The 16,094-nt window shown below is 45.3% G+C and overlaps 1 protein-coding gene across 9 annotated transcripts in view; it reads left to right on the top strand.

Moving 5' to 3' along the window:
• nrxn2a (neurexin 2a) overlaps nucleotides 1-16,094 on the top strand; it is a 295,247-nt gene that overhangs the window by 132,782 nt on the left and 146,371 nt on the right. For 8 of the 9 annotated variants that reach the window (XM_028982297.1, XM_028982296.1, XM_028982300.1 and 5 more), the window contains 3 exons: nucleotides 572-955; nucleotides 12,579-12,782; nucleotides 13,911-13,937. In XM_028982297.1, coding sequence (XP_028838130.1) covers nucleotides 572-955; nucleotides 12,579-12,782; nucleotides 13,911-13,937 — 615 coding nt within the window. The remainder of the gene's footprint in view (nucleotides 1-571; nucleotides 956-12,578; nucleotides 12,783-13,910; nucleotides 13,938-16,094) is intronic. The other variant, XM_028982295.1, reaches the window with a different exon arrangement.

Here is a 16,094-nt window from a genome sequence, read left to right as displayed (position 1 = left end):
AAAAGGTAATAAAAAAAAAAGTCTCATCTCCAGACGAGAAAACTGAGGGCCGTGATGATATTTCTTTTCCCTTTTGAGACGTACCATTGCATCACGCTCCTGCCTACACTTTGAGTCTGAGCGCACACCTCAACACTCCCACACAGCTCTTTATGTTCGTGGGCTTTTTTGAAAGACATCAAATGGTGCATTAGAAAGCATTGTATGGCCATATGAAAATGGACTGGCTCTTTTTTTTTACCTGTGCTGCTTTGTGAGTGAAATTATGCCTTTATTTAAATATCTTTCTGATTTAAGCTGCTGCTGCAGACTCGTTTTCTTTTAAAATCCACCCAAAATTAAATGTGCCCTTCACTCTGTGTTTTATTAGCCCTTGTGCTTAGAGAAACCAAACTTTTTTACTATATTGTTTAATACTGTTTGATAAGGAAACTGTTACTTAAATCTATATTATATTTTAATTTTATATATTCTTTTTTTTGGCTCTCATGTATTTTCTTCTTAATTCTTTTTGTCGAACCTGTCCTCATTTCACCCTCCCACCATACTGGTTTTCGTGTCTCGCTCTCAGGCTCTATTTCAGTGAACAGCCGCAGTGTCCCATTCTCGGCCAATGAGGGCAGCGAGGTGCTAGACCTGGATGGGGACATGTACCTGGGGGGCCTGCCCACGGACTGGCAGGGCCTGCCCTTGCCCCCGGAGGTGTGGACAGCGCCGCTGCACCTGGGCTTTGTAGGCTGCGTGCGTGACCTGTTCATCGACGGCCGCAGCCGGGACCTGAGGCGGCTGGCCGAGCTGCAGGGCTCCCCAGGCGTCAGTGGCTTCTGCACCCGCGAGACCCACAAGCACTGCAGCTCGTCGCCCTGCAGCCACGGGGGGCAGTGCCACGAGGGCTGGAACCGGCATGTTTGTGACTGCACTGGCACCGGCTTCCTGGGGGCCAGCTGTGAGATGGGTAAGGACGCCATGCTGATGTAATTATGAATGTCATGTGTGCCTTATGCTAATTACTCAAGAAAAACAAAATAAAAACAGAAGCCGTTTTTTTTGTCACCAAGTGCAGTAGAAAAACAGAAAAGAAAGAAACAAAGACTCTGTGCACACGACCCTTAAATGTGAAAGTAAAAGAAATGCATAAATGTTTATGGCAGGTGGATGTATTGCAGAACATTTTTAAAGCTCATATGTGCTTCGCTACTGCCCTCTATGGTTTATTTAAAGAACATCCTCTGGGTTCTTGAGTGTTCAATATTAATGTATTTACATTTATATATAACTGAAAAAGCTGTACCTCCGCCTGTCATCATCTTCGTAATATGTTGAAGTGACTGAGTGGGTGGAAAGGTAATTTAATCAGAATCTGAGTCGGTTTATTGTTAAGTACATTAACACATGAGAGGGGTTTGCTTTGGTAGTTGGTGCTGGAATTGATAAAAATAAAAATAGGGGAATAATATAAAAAAATAGGAAAAGAAGGGACCGTTCAAAAACTCTGATTAAAATTTTTAAGAGGCATGTTTATGTGTTAAGAGGAAGTAGTGAATTATTTTGGCATGTGTATGCTGAGAAAGCAAAATATATATACAGGGAGTGCAGAATTATTAAGCAAATGAGTATTTTGTCCACATCATCCTCTTCATGCATGTTGTCTTACTCCAAGCTGTATAGGCTCGAAAGCCTACTACCAATTAAGCATATTAGGTGATGTGCATCTCTGTAATGAGAAGGGGTGTGGTCTAATGACATCAATATCAGGTGTGCATAATTATTAGGCAACTTCCTTTCCTTTGGCAAAATGGGTCAAAAGAAGGACTTGAAAGGCTCAGAAAATAGTGAGATCTCTTGCAGAGGGATGCAGCACTCTTAAAATTGCAAAGCTTCTGAAGCGTGATCATCGAACAATCAAGCGTTTCATTCAAAATAGTCAACAGGGTTGCAAGAAGCGTGTGGAAAAACCAAGGCGCAAAATAACTGCCCATGAACTGAGAAAAGTCAAGCGTGCAGCTGCCAAGATGCCACTTGCCACCAGTTTGGCCATATTTCAGAGCTGCAACATCACTGGAGTGCCCAAAAGCACAAGGTGTGCAATACTCAGAGACATGGCCAAGGTAAGAAAGGCTGAAAGACGACCACCACTGAACAAGACACACAAGCTGAAACGTCAAGACTGGGCCAAGAAATATCTCAAGACTGAATTTTCTAAGGCTTTATGGACTGATGAAATGAGAGTGAGTCTTGATGGGCCAGATGGATGGGCCTGTGGCTGGATTGGTAAAGGGCAGAGAGCTCCAGTCCGACTCAGACGCCAGCAAGGTGGAGGTGGAGTACTGGTTTGGGCTGGTATCATCAAAGATGACCTTGTGGGGCCTTTTTGGGTTGAGGATGGAGTCAAGCTCAACTCCCAGTCCTACTGCCAGTTTCTGGAAGACACCTTCTTCAAGCAGTGGTACAGGAAGAAGTCTGCATCCTTCAAGAAAAACATGATTTTCATGCAGGACAATGCTCCATCACACGCATCCAAGTACTCCACAGCGTGGCTGGCAAGAAAGGGTATAAAAGAAGAAAAACTAATGACATGGCCTCCTTGTTCACCTGATCTGAACCCCATTGAGAACCTGTGGTCCATCATCAAATGTGAGATTTACAAGGAGGGAAAACAATACACCTCTCTGAACAGTGTCTGGGAGGCTGTGGTTGCTGCTGCACACAATGTTGATGGTGAACAGATCAAAACACTGACAGAATCCATGGATTGCAGGCTTTTGAGTGTCCTTGCAAAGAAAGGTGGCTATATTGGTCGCTGATTTGTTTTTGTTTTGTTTTTGAATGTCAGGAATGTATATTTGTGAATGTGGAGATGTTATATTGGTTTCACTGGTAAAAATAAATAATTGAAATGGGTATATATTTGTTTTTTGTTAAGTTGCCTAATAATTATGCACAATAATAGTCACCTGCACACACAGATATCCCCCTAAAATAGCTAAAAATAAAAATGTAGCGTCTGCGTAGGATCACAGATGGTTGATCTTCAAAGAACCTTTTAACCTTTGACATTTACATACCAATTACAACCCTGGACCCTCACTCTGATCGTCCCGTCTTCCCCCACTGTCACAAATGTAGCGTCTGCGTAGGATCATAGATGGTTGATCTTCAAAGAACCTTTTAACCTTTGACATTTACATACAAATTACAACCTGGACCCTCAGCCTGATTGTCCCGTCTGCCCCCACTGTCACCAAGACGATGCGAAGCAGACGGGGTCTGCAAACTGCTCATCGGGGCTCCAAGCTTCAAAGCATTCCAAAGACCTCCTGTCTGGCCCCACCTTCGCAATACACAATCACGCACACACTTAAAACATATTGTCTGTATCTTGTGCTAGGAATATGTGATTATAAGTGGATCCCGTATATGCACGCGTTGTGTGTACGTTCCCTTGTATGAATTATACTAGTTACAACTTTCTATTGTGCATTAGGTAAACTTTAATTACCTATAATTAAGTGTATAAGTGTATCTCTACTTTCCTACCTCCTAAAGGTCCCTTTCTTGGTGTCAGAAGGAACTTCTCTTTACTACTGGAACAGTGATGCATACCATGTGATCACAAAATACATCATACAATTTCTATAAGGTAGAAATTGTAACTGCAACAAACTACAGTCTCTCTCTGGACCAGCCATAAAATTCCGGTCAGTCGTAAACCCAGACAAAGGGAACTCCTCCCGCCAAAATGTCACACTTGTGATTGGCTATTCAGGCCACATGATGGGCGTGCCAGAAACCATTCAAAAAGGAGCGTCACACAGGCACGAATGCTCAGATTTTCTCTTCTTCCTTCCGAGACATTTCTTTCAACACTTTGTTACTCTTTGGCAATATTTACCTTCAAGGAGAACCTCTAACGCCAGACCTACGGATCAAGGATCGTGACCCTACAGCATCAGGACTCTTTGCATGAAATAAGGATCAATGCAAGTAACTATGCACGTCTAAACCCCTTTTTAAGGTGAACATAAGAATTCTCTGACGATTCTCATTAGGCTGTGGTTAATTGATGTGTAATACTGCCATTCTCTTTTCATCACTTTCCTTTACCCTGTATGTATATGTTTGTCTAATTGTTGTATGTTAGCTATAGCCGTGTTTATTAAATTCTTTAAATTCACAATCGTTTGTTTCTGTGTGCTGCTCACAGCTGAGTCACTGAACGTTGACCTTTTAAGCTACATGCTAAGTTACTGCTAGTGGGAAAGCTACCTTTCCTGGCAAGAGGGGGGATAATCGTTCCCAGAATTGATAAATAATTATATTATCTGCTCCGTGGACGGACAGATCAAGTAATTGTAACATTAATTCTGCTACAGTTTATCCCAAAATCTAATCTAAATGTTTATTGTTAATTATAACCAGTTATAATTAATTATAGATATTTCCTCTTGAGCTAATTCGTTACATTTAATGGTGGAGAATGCGGGCACGTTCAAACTTATTTTGTGAGCAAACTCAGTAACAATCTTTTTGTGTTTTTATGCACGCTTAAAGTGAGGCAAGACTCACTCTCGTGATTGGTTGGTTCAAGACCACCTCCATATGTGTATTTCAACAGCCATTGTCTGTTAAAGTACACAGCCATTAGTTCATAATATTAAAATTGTGCTGTAAAGACGAAGAAATCTCTTTGCTGTACATTTTAATATTATCAGATCGCCTGTTGGAACGAAGAAATCTTCCTTCATCGCGATAAAGATTGATTTGAGCGACGTTCCTCTTGTCATCTTTTTATAGGCCTTATTCGTAAATGAGAGCCCTAAATGCATATGTGTAGAAACAGCTAAGGAACCCTGTTTTTAATTGTTAGTGTGTAAGAGGCGGCGAAGAAATCCTGCCCACACATTGCTGTGCAACTAACTGCATTTGTGTAAAAACGGCGAAGAAATCCCGTTTTTAATTTTTAGTGTGTAACGGCAGCGAAGAAATCCTGCCACACACCCCTTTTGGTGCAGCTAAATTGCATTTGTTTTAAAGCAGCGAAGAATTCCTGTTTTTAATTGTTAATGTGTGAAAGGCAGTGAAGAAGTCCTGCCACACCCTGTCTAACACTCCTAAATTCCAACTCCACCCCCTCTGTTCTAACCCTTGGGGCTCACCCACGCCACCTTGTGGCCGGTCTCAGTAGGTGGGTTTTCTTGGTTGGTTGGCCTAAGCCTGCCAGTTTATCTGAAAGGCTTAGTCTGGCTCTTTGCCTCTTAACTTGATTCTTGTTATTACTGAGTCAAGCCTCTCCCTCTCCTGTTTAGATTTATTTAAATTTAGTCTAAACAGTGTTTGAATTTAAATTTAGAATCGATTTCTATATTCTACACCTGTGTGTTTACTCATAGGTAGTGCTCCCCCTCAATCCTATACCTCTCCTCTGTGTTTGGCGTATTTGTTTGTTTGTCTTCACCTGGTTTCTGTTTGTTTACCAAACCTTTGAGAATCATCAGGGAAGGCTGAGTAATACATTGACAACCCAAGCTGCCAAAGTCTTAAGACTGTCACGCGGTCAAATCTAAGTACTATAGGCGCAGTCATTAACACTGGTAGGACTTGCATTGGTTTTGTTTTGTGCTGTCCCTCCCTCTCGCTCCCTTTCTCTCCCTCTCTCGCCTGACCAGCAAGCCAACATGTCTCGATCATCCAGCCCTGAGGCCCACTGGGATCGTCTAGAAGTCTGGCTGAACGCCCTGACTAGCAATCTTCTTCATGAACCCACCGGGGACCTGCAGAACCTGAGCCAAGAGCAGATTGACGACAACCTGAGCATCTTGATGGCCCGCGATCCAACGCAGGACTACAGCCACAAGGAGCTGGCCAAGATCACCGCATCACTGGCTCACAACCTCCTCGGCCAGGCAAAGCTGAGTGAAGCAACAATCCACCACCAGGAACGACAGACTGCAGCACTAAAGCTTCAGGATGAGAGATCACAGAGGAATCTGACGCTCGTTCGAAGACAACTGGAGCAACTGGAGACTCAGGACAGGACAGCACACAAACAGCACCCAGAGCTACAGGAGGAATTGGAGAGACTCCAGAACGCCTTGACTGATCTCCGCGCGGACACAGCACACCGGGAAGAGCAGGAAAAGGACGCCAGAGAAGAGCTGAGGGAAGAACTCAACGAGGCTAAGACCCTCCTGATGAGAGCAGAGACTGAACTTAAAGAAAGAGAAGCCAGGGCCAGGGCCTGTGAGGGCCACCTGCAAACTGCCCGGGCCGAGGTCAGTACTCTGTCCCAACAAAGAGACTATTTGAAAGATGAACTTGACACAGTTCGCAGAGAGCTCAAGCACTCATACAGACTGCACGATGACCCTAGAAGAGAGATGCACCCCGCAGAGTTTCCCCTAACCAGCAGCAAAAGGGAGGAGAGCCCAGTGCACAGGACATCACCTGCCAGCATCCCAAACCCCCCGCCAGCAGCAAGGGGGTGGGAACCCTCTCAAAGACTACATTCCAGTCATGGTGTGTCAACCAAGGAACTGGATAAGCTGGCGAGGAACATTCCCATTTTCACTCCTAACCCTGCAGGAGGCCATGATGTCCACTCATACCTCGATGATGTGGACTTCCACTTGCAAACTGTTGCTAACGTTACCACACGCGACAGGCTTTATCTGCTCAGAATCACTGCTAGCCGTGAGGTGCGCAGTTTCCTGGACCGACAGCCAGAGAGCGTCAAAATGGATCATCAGCAACTGCAGCAAGCGCTAATCAGGGAGTTCTCTGACCCAGAGTCAGAGCATGGACTGATCACTGCCATGGACCTTAAACAGGGCAGACAGGAAACCACGCAAGCCTACTACAACAGACTCCGACAGGCCTACTTCGGAGCACGCAACGAGCCAGGAATGGAGGACGATTTCAATTTCAGATCCCTGTTCCTCCGGAACCTGCACCCCACAGTAAGTCACTATCTGGGGGTTCTGGCATGCCCACGGACGATGTCCACCCAACAGCTGAGAGACTTGGCCCACAAGGCCTTCGCCAAACACAGAGCTGTTTCGGAAAAGACAGCGAAAACCCACACCATCTATCCTGTCTCCACTCAGAGTGCAGAACTCACTCTAGAGGGCGCCGAGCAAAGCCACCATGACAACAGATGGTCACGAACCTTTCCAGCCAACAGGGGGCAGCGTGGACATGACGGGGCCCGACACAAACACCAAACTGGTCATTCCGGAAGATCCTGGGACAGGTCACAACCACCCTCCAACCCAAGGGATGAAGCCACATGGGAAGGAAAGAGACGACCCAGAAGGAGCCAATTTTCAGCAACACAAGCGTCAAGATCAGATTGGCAGCAGCCGAACCCTTCTCAACACTCTCTGGATCAGTCCAGATTTAAATCACCAGCAGGACCAAACTGGGAAGCCACATCTGAAGCAGCAGAGATCATGAGAGTTTTGAAGGAACTCCTCCAGGAAAGGCACCAGAGGGGGGGCAAAAAGGATGAGTCAGATCAGGCATGACTAAGCGTGCAGTCTGACCCTATCACCCAATCAAAGTCCCCTCAACATAATCCTCCTAACCAACTCAAACATAATCCTCTGCTGACCACAGAACGAGAGGTCCCACCACCAAGTGATATCACGCAACCACAGCAGATTACTATGGAACCATCAGAACCAGCCAACTCCCAGCATCACACCTCAAGCCAGGACCTTGATGTACCTGAGAGTGCTGTCTTGGTGGTCTGTCTGCCGGAAGAGTCACGGGAGACTGGTCCTGACTGCTTACCGATTACCACACAAGCCCCAATACCAAGACTGTTGGGGAACCTAATTGAAAGGGGGGTAGCCAAGAAACTGTACCTGACCACCACTTTGGAGAATGAGGTAAGGCTAGAGGCCCTGGTGGACACGGGAGCAGACCTGACTCTGATGTCAGCCCAGCTTTTCGACAGACTTCAGATTGCTGCCAAGAGACAGAATCGAACTCTCGAATATAAGAACTGTGTGCTGAACGTACAATCATACAGCCAAAATGATGTACAACTAGAACAACTAGCTCCCATTCACCTAACCATCGGCCCTATGACCTTAGTACACCCTGTGTACATCTCTCCATTTGACACATACCCGCTCCTTATTGGAAAAGACCTGCTAGACCGCTTTGAGCCCCTATTGGACTTCAAACATCTAAAAATTTGGGCTCAAGTGCGAGAACCTCTGCCTCCTCAGTCACCAAGATCACGCCAGACAGACTGCCAGGTCACAAAGGCCACAGAAGGTCTCGCCAACAACTGCGGGAACACACCGACCCAAGAGCAAGGTTCAAGGTCATCACTATGCACTTTCCAGCTGGCTACAGCAGGTGCACTACACGGCGAGTTATGGCATCCACCTGCCCACCCACCCACCCTTAATGTGGCTGCCATAACCCGCAGCAAACAGACTCAGCCCACTTCAATGACCACCTCACAGCCGCTTACGCTGGCTCCTCAAATCACCACCATGGACATTGCTGACATGCAGGCCTCTGACCCAGCTATACACACTATCCCTCACCACCTCTCTGACCCCTCCAACCGCCCTATCACAGCTGCACAAATGGCCAATACGCCAACCCTCAAAGCACTACTCAACGTGAAACCTATGCTGTGTGTGATGCACAATATTCTTGGGTACTGCCCTGATGACATCACTGCGCCAAGGCTTGTGGTGCCACAGTGCCTAAGGGGGGTCATGCTAATATATGCTCACGACACACCAAGCGCGAGACACCATGGCACAAGTACCACGTATGAGACACTAGAACAAGCGGCATACTGGCCCAGCATGCAGCAAGATTTGGCAGAGTATGTGAAAGAATTCTTTTCTTGTTACCAATTCCAACCAACAAAAACAAACCACAGAGCCTCACTGCAGCGCAGAGGAGTCACATCTCCTTGGTCAGACCTCCAAAGTGACTGGGTTGGACCCCTGCCTAGGTCAACTAGAGGCTACAAGTATTTCCTCACAGTCGTATTCCAGTTCACAAAGTTCGGGCTGCCACTGAGAGTCAACTCAGACAAGGGCACCAACTTCACAGCTGAGATTATACAGCAAACCTGGAAACTTCTGGGAATACAAGTACACCTGCTATACCAGCCAGGAGACACCAACTACACCACTCACCAGTACCTTGAGGAACCGCACCGGCATTTGAGAACCGCATTTGCTTTTGCCCAACAACGACTCCAAAAGAGTGCAGACGGCCGGAAAGCATATTACAACTGGAAGGCATCACACCAAGAACTGGACGTGGGCGACAAGGTCTGTTATTACTGCAACATACAACCGCCTCAGACATCCTCTCATCGGCTGTCAAAGGAGTTTCCTCCACACTGGACTGGACCGCATGAGATCATGGACAAACTCTTTCCTGTCGCATACCAGATCAAGCAAAGCCGTGGACAGAAAGAACCAGCGTTCAAATGGTTCCATCGTAACCAGATCAAGAGACATGTGGCTTCTGGCAGGGAAAGACAAAGGGGGGTGCTGCTGTGGCTGTCCTTGCTATGCCTCCAGCTAACCAGAGGACAACCACAACCTGAGATCACATCCCCAGGTCCAGCATCCGGCATTGCACTGAGGGACCAACATGGACTTCTCATCACCAACGACCGTAACCCTCAAGTATACCTGGCGTTGTACCACCTTCCAAGCGACGAGTACCAGTCTGCGGTGGAACTTCCATCTTTCTTCAAGGATCACAGCCTCACCCTGGAGCCCGAACTGGAACAGAGCATTGAGGAAGGGGGGTCTCAGATAATTGATATCACCCCAATCGACACAGCCCTCCAAGCATTGTCTAGGCAACCTGTCCAGACCAACTTTCCTGTTGCCCGATCCTGGACTGCGGCCGACACAGCTCTTTGCCTCGCCACAGCGATCAGTTGCACCCTAACTCTCGGCCTTGCCTCCGTCCTGTTTAACAGAGTAAATTTGGTGCAAAGGTCCATGAACCGGTGCACGGCTGCATTTCCCCGGACCTTTCAAGAAAAACCGCCGTAGGAGAGTACCCCAGGCGGAGGCAGTGCTGAACTTGACCAAGGGAACACCCGGGTGGAAGACCCAAAGGCTTGCTGGTCCACCTGCCATCTGACTTACAGGATCCATCTGTCATCCCACCTTCATGATCCAATGTGTCTGATAAGGTTTCTAGTTGAACACTTTTCAGCCACAAGGGGGGATTTGTAGCGTCTGCGTAGGATCACAGATGGTTGATCTTCAAAGAACCTTTTAACCTTTGACATTTACATACCAATTACAACCCTGGACCCTCACTCTGATCGTCCCGTCTTCCCCCACTGTCACAAATGTAGCGTCTGCGTAGGATCATAGATGGTTGATCTTCAAAGAACCTTTTAACCTTTGACATTTACATACAAATTACAACCTGGACCCTCAGCCTGATTGTCCCGTCTGCCCCCACTGTCACCAAGACGATGCGAAGCAGACGGGGTCTGCAAACTGCTCATCGGGGCTCCAAGCTTCAAAGCATTCCAAAGACCTCCTGTCTGGCCCCACCTTCGCAATACACAATCACGCACACACTTAAAACATATTGTCTGTATCTTGTGCTAGGAATATGTGATTATAAGTGGATCCCGTATATGCACGCGTTGTGTGTACGTTCCCTTGTATGAATTATACTAGTTACAACTTTCTATTGTGCATTAGGTAAACTTTAATTACCTATAATTAAGTGTATAAGTGTATCTCTACTTTCCTACCTCCTAAAGGTCCCTTTCTTGGTGTCAGAAGGAACTTCTCTTTACTACTGGAACAGTGATGCATACCATGTGATCACAAAATACATCATACAATTTCTATAAGGTAGAAATTGTAACTGCAACAAACTACAGTCTCTCTCTGGACCAGCCATAAAATTCCGGTCAGTCGTAAACCCAGACAAAGGGAACTCCTCCCGCCAAAATGTCACACTTGTGATTGGCTATTCAGGCCACATGATGGGCGTGCCAGAAACCATTCAAAAAGGAGCGTCACACAGGCACGAATGCTCAGATTTTCTCTTCTTCCTTCCGAGACATTTCTTTCAACACTTTGTTACTCTTTGGCAATATTTACCTTCAAGGAGAACCTCTAACGCCAGACCTACGGATCAAGGATCGTGACCCTACAGCATCAGGACTCTTTGCATGAAATAAGGATCAATGCAAGTAACTATGCACGTCTAAACCCCTTTTTAAGGTGAACATAAGAATTCTCTGACGATTCTCATTAGGCTGTGGTTAATTGATGTGTAATACTGCCATTCTCTTTTCATCACTTTCCTTTACCCTGTATGTATATGTTTGTCTAATTGTTGTATGTTAGCTATAGCCGTGTTTATTAAATTCTTTAAATTCACAATCGTTTGTTTCTGTGTGCTGCTCACAGCTGAGTCACTGAACGTTGACCTTTTAAGCTACATGCTAAGTTACTGCTAGTGGGAAAGCTACCTTTCCTGGCAAGAGGGGGGATAATCGTTCCCAGAATTGATAAATAATTATATTATCTGCTCCGTGGACGGACAGATCAAGTAATTGTAACATTAATTCTGCTACAGTTTATCCCAAAATCTAATCTAAATGTTTATTGTTAATTATAACCAGTTATAATTAATTATAGATATTTCCTCTTGAGCTAATTCGTTACAAAAACAAACTAAAAACTACTTCCACAAACATCCAGCTTTGATATTAATGAGTTTTTTGGGTTCATTGAGAACATGGTTGTTCTTCAATAATAAAATTATTCCTCAAAAATACAACTTGCCTAATAATTCTGCACTCCCTGTATATAAAAGAAAGAGAACGGGAAAAATGAAATATGCCTCAATACAGTATAAATATTAAGATTTAAAAAAAATTAACAGTATGAAAAGAATATATCATTTAGAGGATGGCCAGTATAAGATAGGAGATTCCAGGTCCATGACTTTTCATGTGCAGATGAAGACCCTCACTTTATCTCCAAGCAGTATCTTCAGGATAATCTGATTGTTCTGTGGCAACCTTTTTGAGAGCCAGTATAAACGAGCTGAATAAGAACCTTATTCGAGGCATTCGTTCCCCCATCAGCTGCTAGGGGTTTTCTCCTAGCTTCTGGGATATTTTCCTCTCGGCTGTTGGGCTTCTTCCCCCTGCTTCTCTAGGTCCATTCTCCTTGTCTGGAGCTTGGCCCCTGCTTTCTCTCTCTTTCTCCACTCCTTTCCTTAAATTTGGGTATATCTTGTAACTTTGGTACCATTTTTACATACATTATTTCCATGTAACTGCAATAGTTATCTACCTGTGTATGTCCAGGTCACATCAGATGAGTTTATATACATTGCTAATAATTACTGGAGTCAGATTATTAAGGCCAACAGACATCTCTGATGTCTGCCTTTCATCGCAGCTGAGTTGGCATTTTCCCTTCTCTTAATACAGCAGTATGGGGGGAGATGGCAGGAGGAGAAGTAGAGTCATGCCATGAAGTTAAGGGTCAGTGGGGATCTCTGGCCTTTTTAATTGCCTGTGTTTGTTCTGTTTGTAGAGGCCGCTGTGCTGAGCTACGATGGCAGCATGTTCCTGAAGGTGCTGACGCCGAGCACCATGCACACCGAGGCAGAGGATCTTTCACTGCGCTTCATGTCCCAGAGGGCCTATGGGCTCCTCATGGCGACCACCTCCAGAGAGTCCGCCGATACGCTGCGCCTGGAGCTGGACGGGGGACGCCTCAAGCTCACAGTCAACCTAGGTAACCACCTGACCCCTGACCCCTGCACGAATGAGGAGAAATGGGTCAGAGTCCATGTACTGTGATATGGGGAAAGGTTTCATCTATCTATCTATCTATCTATCTATCTATCTATCTATCTATCTATCTATCTATCTATCTATCTATCTATCTATCTATCTATCTAATCACCTTTACAGCCCTTCAATGGCCTAATTGTCTGCAACCCAGGGAGCAGGCAGCCAGTATGACCAGCTCACTGGGATCTGAGAATTTTGTTTTAAAGACTTTCTGCAGTACTACTGCTAAAACGCGACTCATTTCAAATCCCTACTTGATTACTGGCACAAGTGCGCGGTTTGTCTATAGACCGCGGCTCTAGCCTGGGTGTCGAGGCATTATTTGTATTCGTTTTTGAGCCAAGTTGCCGTAGCTCCTCCTCCTCGGCCCCCTCTGCTGCTGGTCTCTGGCTGTCTGTGCCCACTGCTCTGTAGCGGTTGACAGCTGGAGAACGCCCCACAGCCAAAGAGAAGGTCAACATGCAGTTTAGCACAAAAATAAATAAATAAATAAAGTGTGCTATTGAAAATAAAGAAATAAAAGAATCTGCCAGAATTGTGCATCCAGTCAGCTCAGTCTGACTGTGTAGCGAAACAGTGTTCGAGCTGAACTGCGGACGCTTTGTCTTGGCTGTTTGGGTGCAGGCGGCCTCTTCAGTAATGACTTTGGCAACTGCTGCCCAGCCCCACGAGAGAGTCAGACAGCTGCCTAGTAACAGGCGAAAACCCCAGCCTCCCCGCCCCTCCCAGGCTGTAATGTGCATCCGCGTATTGTGTATGTATAGGAAAATGCAAATAAGCCCCGGAGAAATGCATGTAATTTACCTCGACATGCACATAGTATGCCTGTGTGTACCTGTGAGGGTGTTACATAAATACAGAGGCTTGAAGGCTGAGGCTCTCGTTCGTGGGCAGCAAGGGAGAGACCGCTCTGACTCTCAGCTTGTCCCCGGATGGTGGGCTATGCATAAGATGTCTGCAGAACTGTACCTTGAAGGATGTGAAATGTTTCTCTTCTTCTTCTTCTTCTTCTTCTTTTATATTTCTGCTATAATTTGACCTCACCATCTCACTCTCTCTGTTCCACCAGATTGTGTCGGGATAGACTGTAACCTTAGTAAGTGACTCCCTTTTATTTATACAAGAAATGTTGAAAAATGAGAAATATGTCTATTCATGTTCTTCAATTACTCTCAGTCAAATTCCTGTTACCGTTTGATTAACCTCACCAGTATTTCAACACAAAATGTGCTTTAGAAGTATATCCATGACATGCAACACTTTGACCTTCAGAGTTTTTACTATAAACTCCGCCAATTTGGAGATGCAATGCATTTTAATTTTTTCCATTATGACGATAGCAATCTCCCTACAATAACAAGCCATGCTCTCTATTACTGGCTTACTGAGACGGTTGAAGCCTTGTGCATTTCATGCACACTGGGTTCATAAGAAACGCCCAGGGCTTTCAAGGTGAGTTACACGCCATTTGAATGCAAACAGAGTGTCGGCGTTCTACTGCGTGCATGAGTTTTTTGGAGTAGACGAAGTCGTTTGGGTGATTGCTTTAATTGTGCTCCTAGGGCCCAGGCTTCTATGTCTGTCTCATATTCACTCTAGTTTAAGCTTCAATACAATGTAATCATTCAGACTCATGAATAACTTCATATTTAAATGTTATTATTGACTGTTGACCAGACTAATATCAGATTAAGATATGCAATGCTTGCTACTGTAAAGCTCTTCCGTCAGCACCAGTTAAAATCATAGAGACGCTCAGCAGCAAAAATGGAAAGGGCCGTGCCCAACCACCAGATGGCAATGTAAGTTAGCGTTAGTCTGAGTCCTGTTTCGTTCGGCCACTGCGGTCATACCCCTCATGAGGCCTTAGCTTCGTTTCACACAGTCAGCAGGGAGCTGTGGCTCTCCCAGATGCATTTGCTCTTTAAAGAGCCATTCCACCCAAATGGCGGCCAAAACATGACACCAAGCCGACTACCTCTATAATAGCCCAGAGGAATCAGGCCGTATTTTTAGAGCTGGCCCTGTGGAGGTTGGAGTGGCGATGTGGCGATGAGACATCCGTCAGGACCAGGACTGCCGTTAATGGGGTGAAAGGTTGTAATATTTCTTGGGGCCCACAGCTAGACAGGGCCACATCAAAATTTGACTATTATTAGGATGCAGGCTAATGGAGCCCAGAGCAAGATTTATTCTGGGGCCCAAAATCCCTAACGATAGCACTGTGGTTTTGGGACTGTTTCTAAAATTATATCCTGAAAATGTATTATACACGTATAATTCATTTTCACAGGAGACATGAGATTTGTTGACGCTTGATAAAATGTGACTTCAGGAGGACGTGTCTGTGAAACCATCACTCTCACTTCTACCTTTACATAAAATTCCTGCAGGTGTTCCAGTTCTCCCAAAATAGTCTGCCGTCTCCTCTTAAAAGTGCTTACTGCTAATGTCTGCCCTGCTTTAATTCCGGATGATGTGATTTGTAAAACTAAAGGGTTTCTGAGACTTGCAGGAGTTGTGTGTACTTTTTTAAGGTTCAGAGGAGACTTAACAGATTGAGATTTTCTGTCTCCATGATTAAGGCTGGATAAAAGGACCCTGAAATATTTGAACAGAAACACTATTCAACAGATTATAGATGTGTTCTGCATGAACAGAAAAGAAATACAGTCAGGGAAAAATCATTTGAACCCCTGACTGTATTTTGTAAGTTTGCCCACTAATAAAGGAACGATCATTCTATAGCAGGGGTTCAAATATTATTTTTTTGTATCTGTATCTGCCTGTAATCCATACATTTACATTTACATTTACATTTACGGCATTTATGAGACGCCCTTATCCAGAGCGACTTACAATCAGTAGTTACAGGGACAGTCCCCCCTGGAGCAACTTAGGGTAAAGTGTCTTGCTCAGGGACACAATGGTAGTAAGTGGGATTCGAACCCGGGTCTTCTGGTTCATAGGCGAGTGTGTTACCCACTAGGCTACTACCACCCGTACTCTAATCCATAGACTGAAATCGTTCTGGGTTAACAAAGGGTGGTAACACACTTGCCTATTAACCAGAAGACCCAGGTTCAAATCCCACTTACTACCATTGTGTCCCTGAGCAAGACACTTAACCCTAAGTTGCTCCAGGGGGGTACTGTCCCTGTAACTACTGATTGTAAGTCTCTCTGGATTAGGGCGTCTGATAAATATTGTAAAATCAAAGCATTTTAATTAGTGATTAAACAAGAATGCACAA

Source organism: Denticeps clupeoides, chromosome 6 (genome assembly GCF_900700375.1).
Source record: "Denticeps clupeoides chromosome 6, fDenClu1.1, whole genome shotgun sequence".
Lineage (NCBI taxonomy): Eukaryota > Metazoa > Chordata > Actinopteri > Clupeiformes > Denticipitidae > Denticeps > Denticeps clupeoides.
This window is presented reverse-complemented; position numbering and strand designations above follow the sequence as displayed.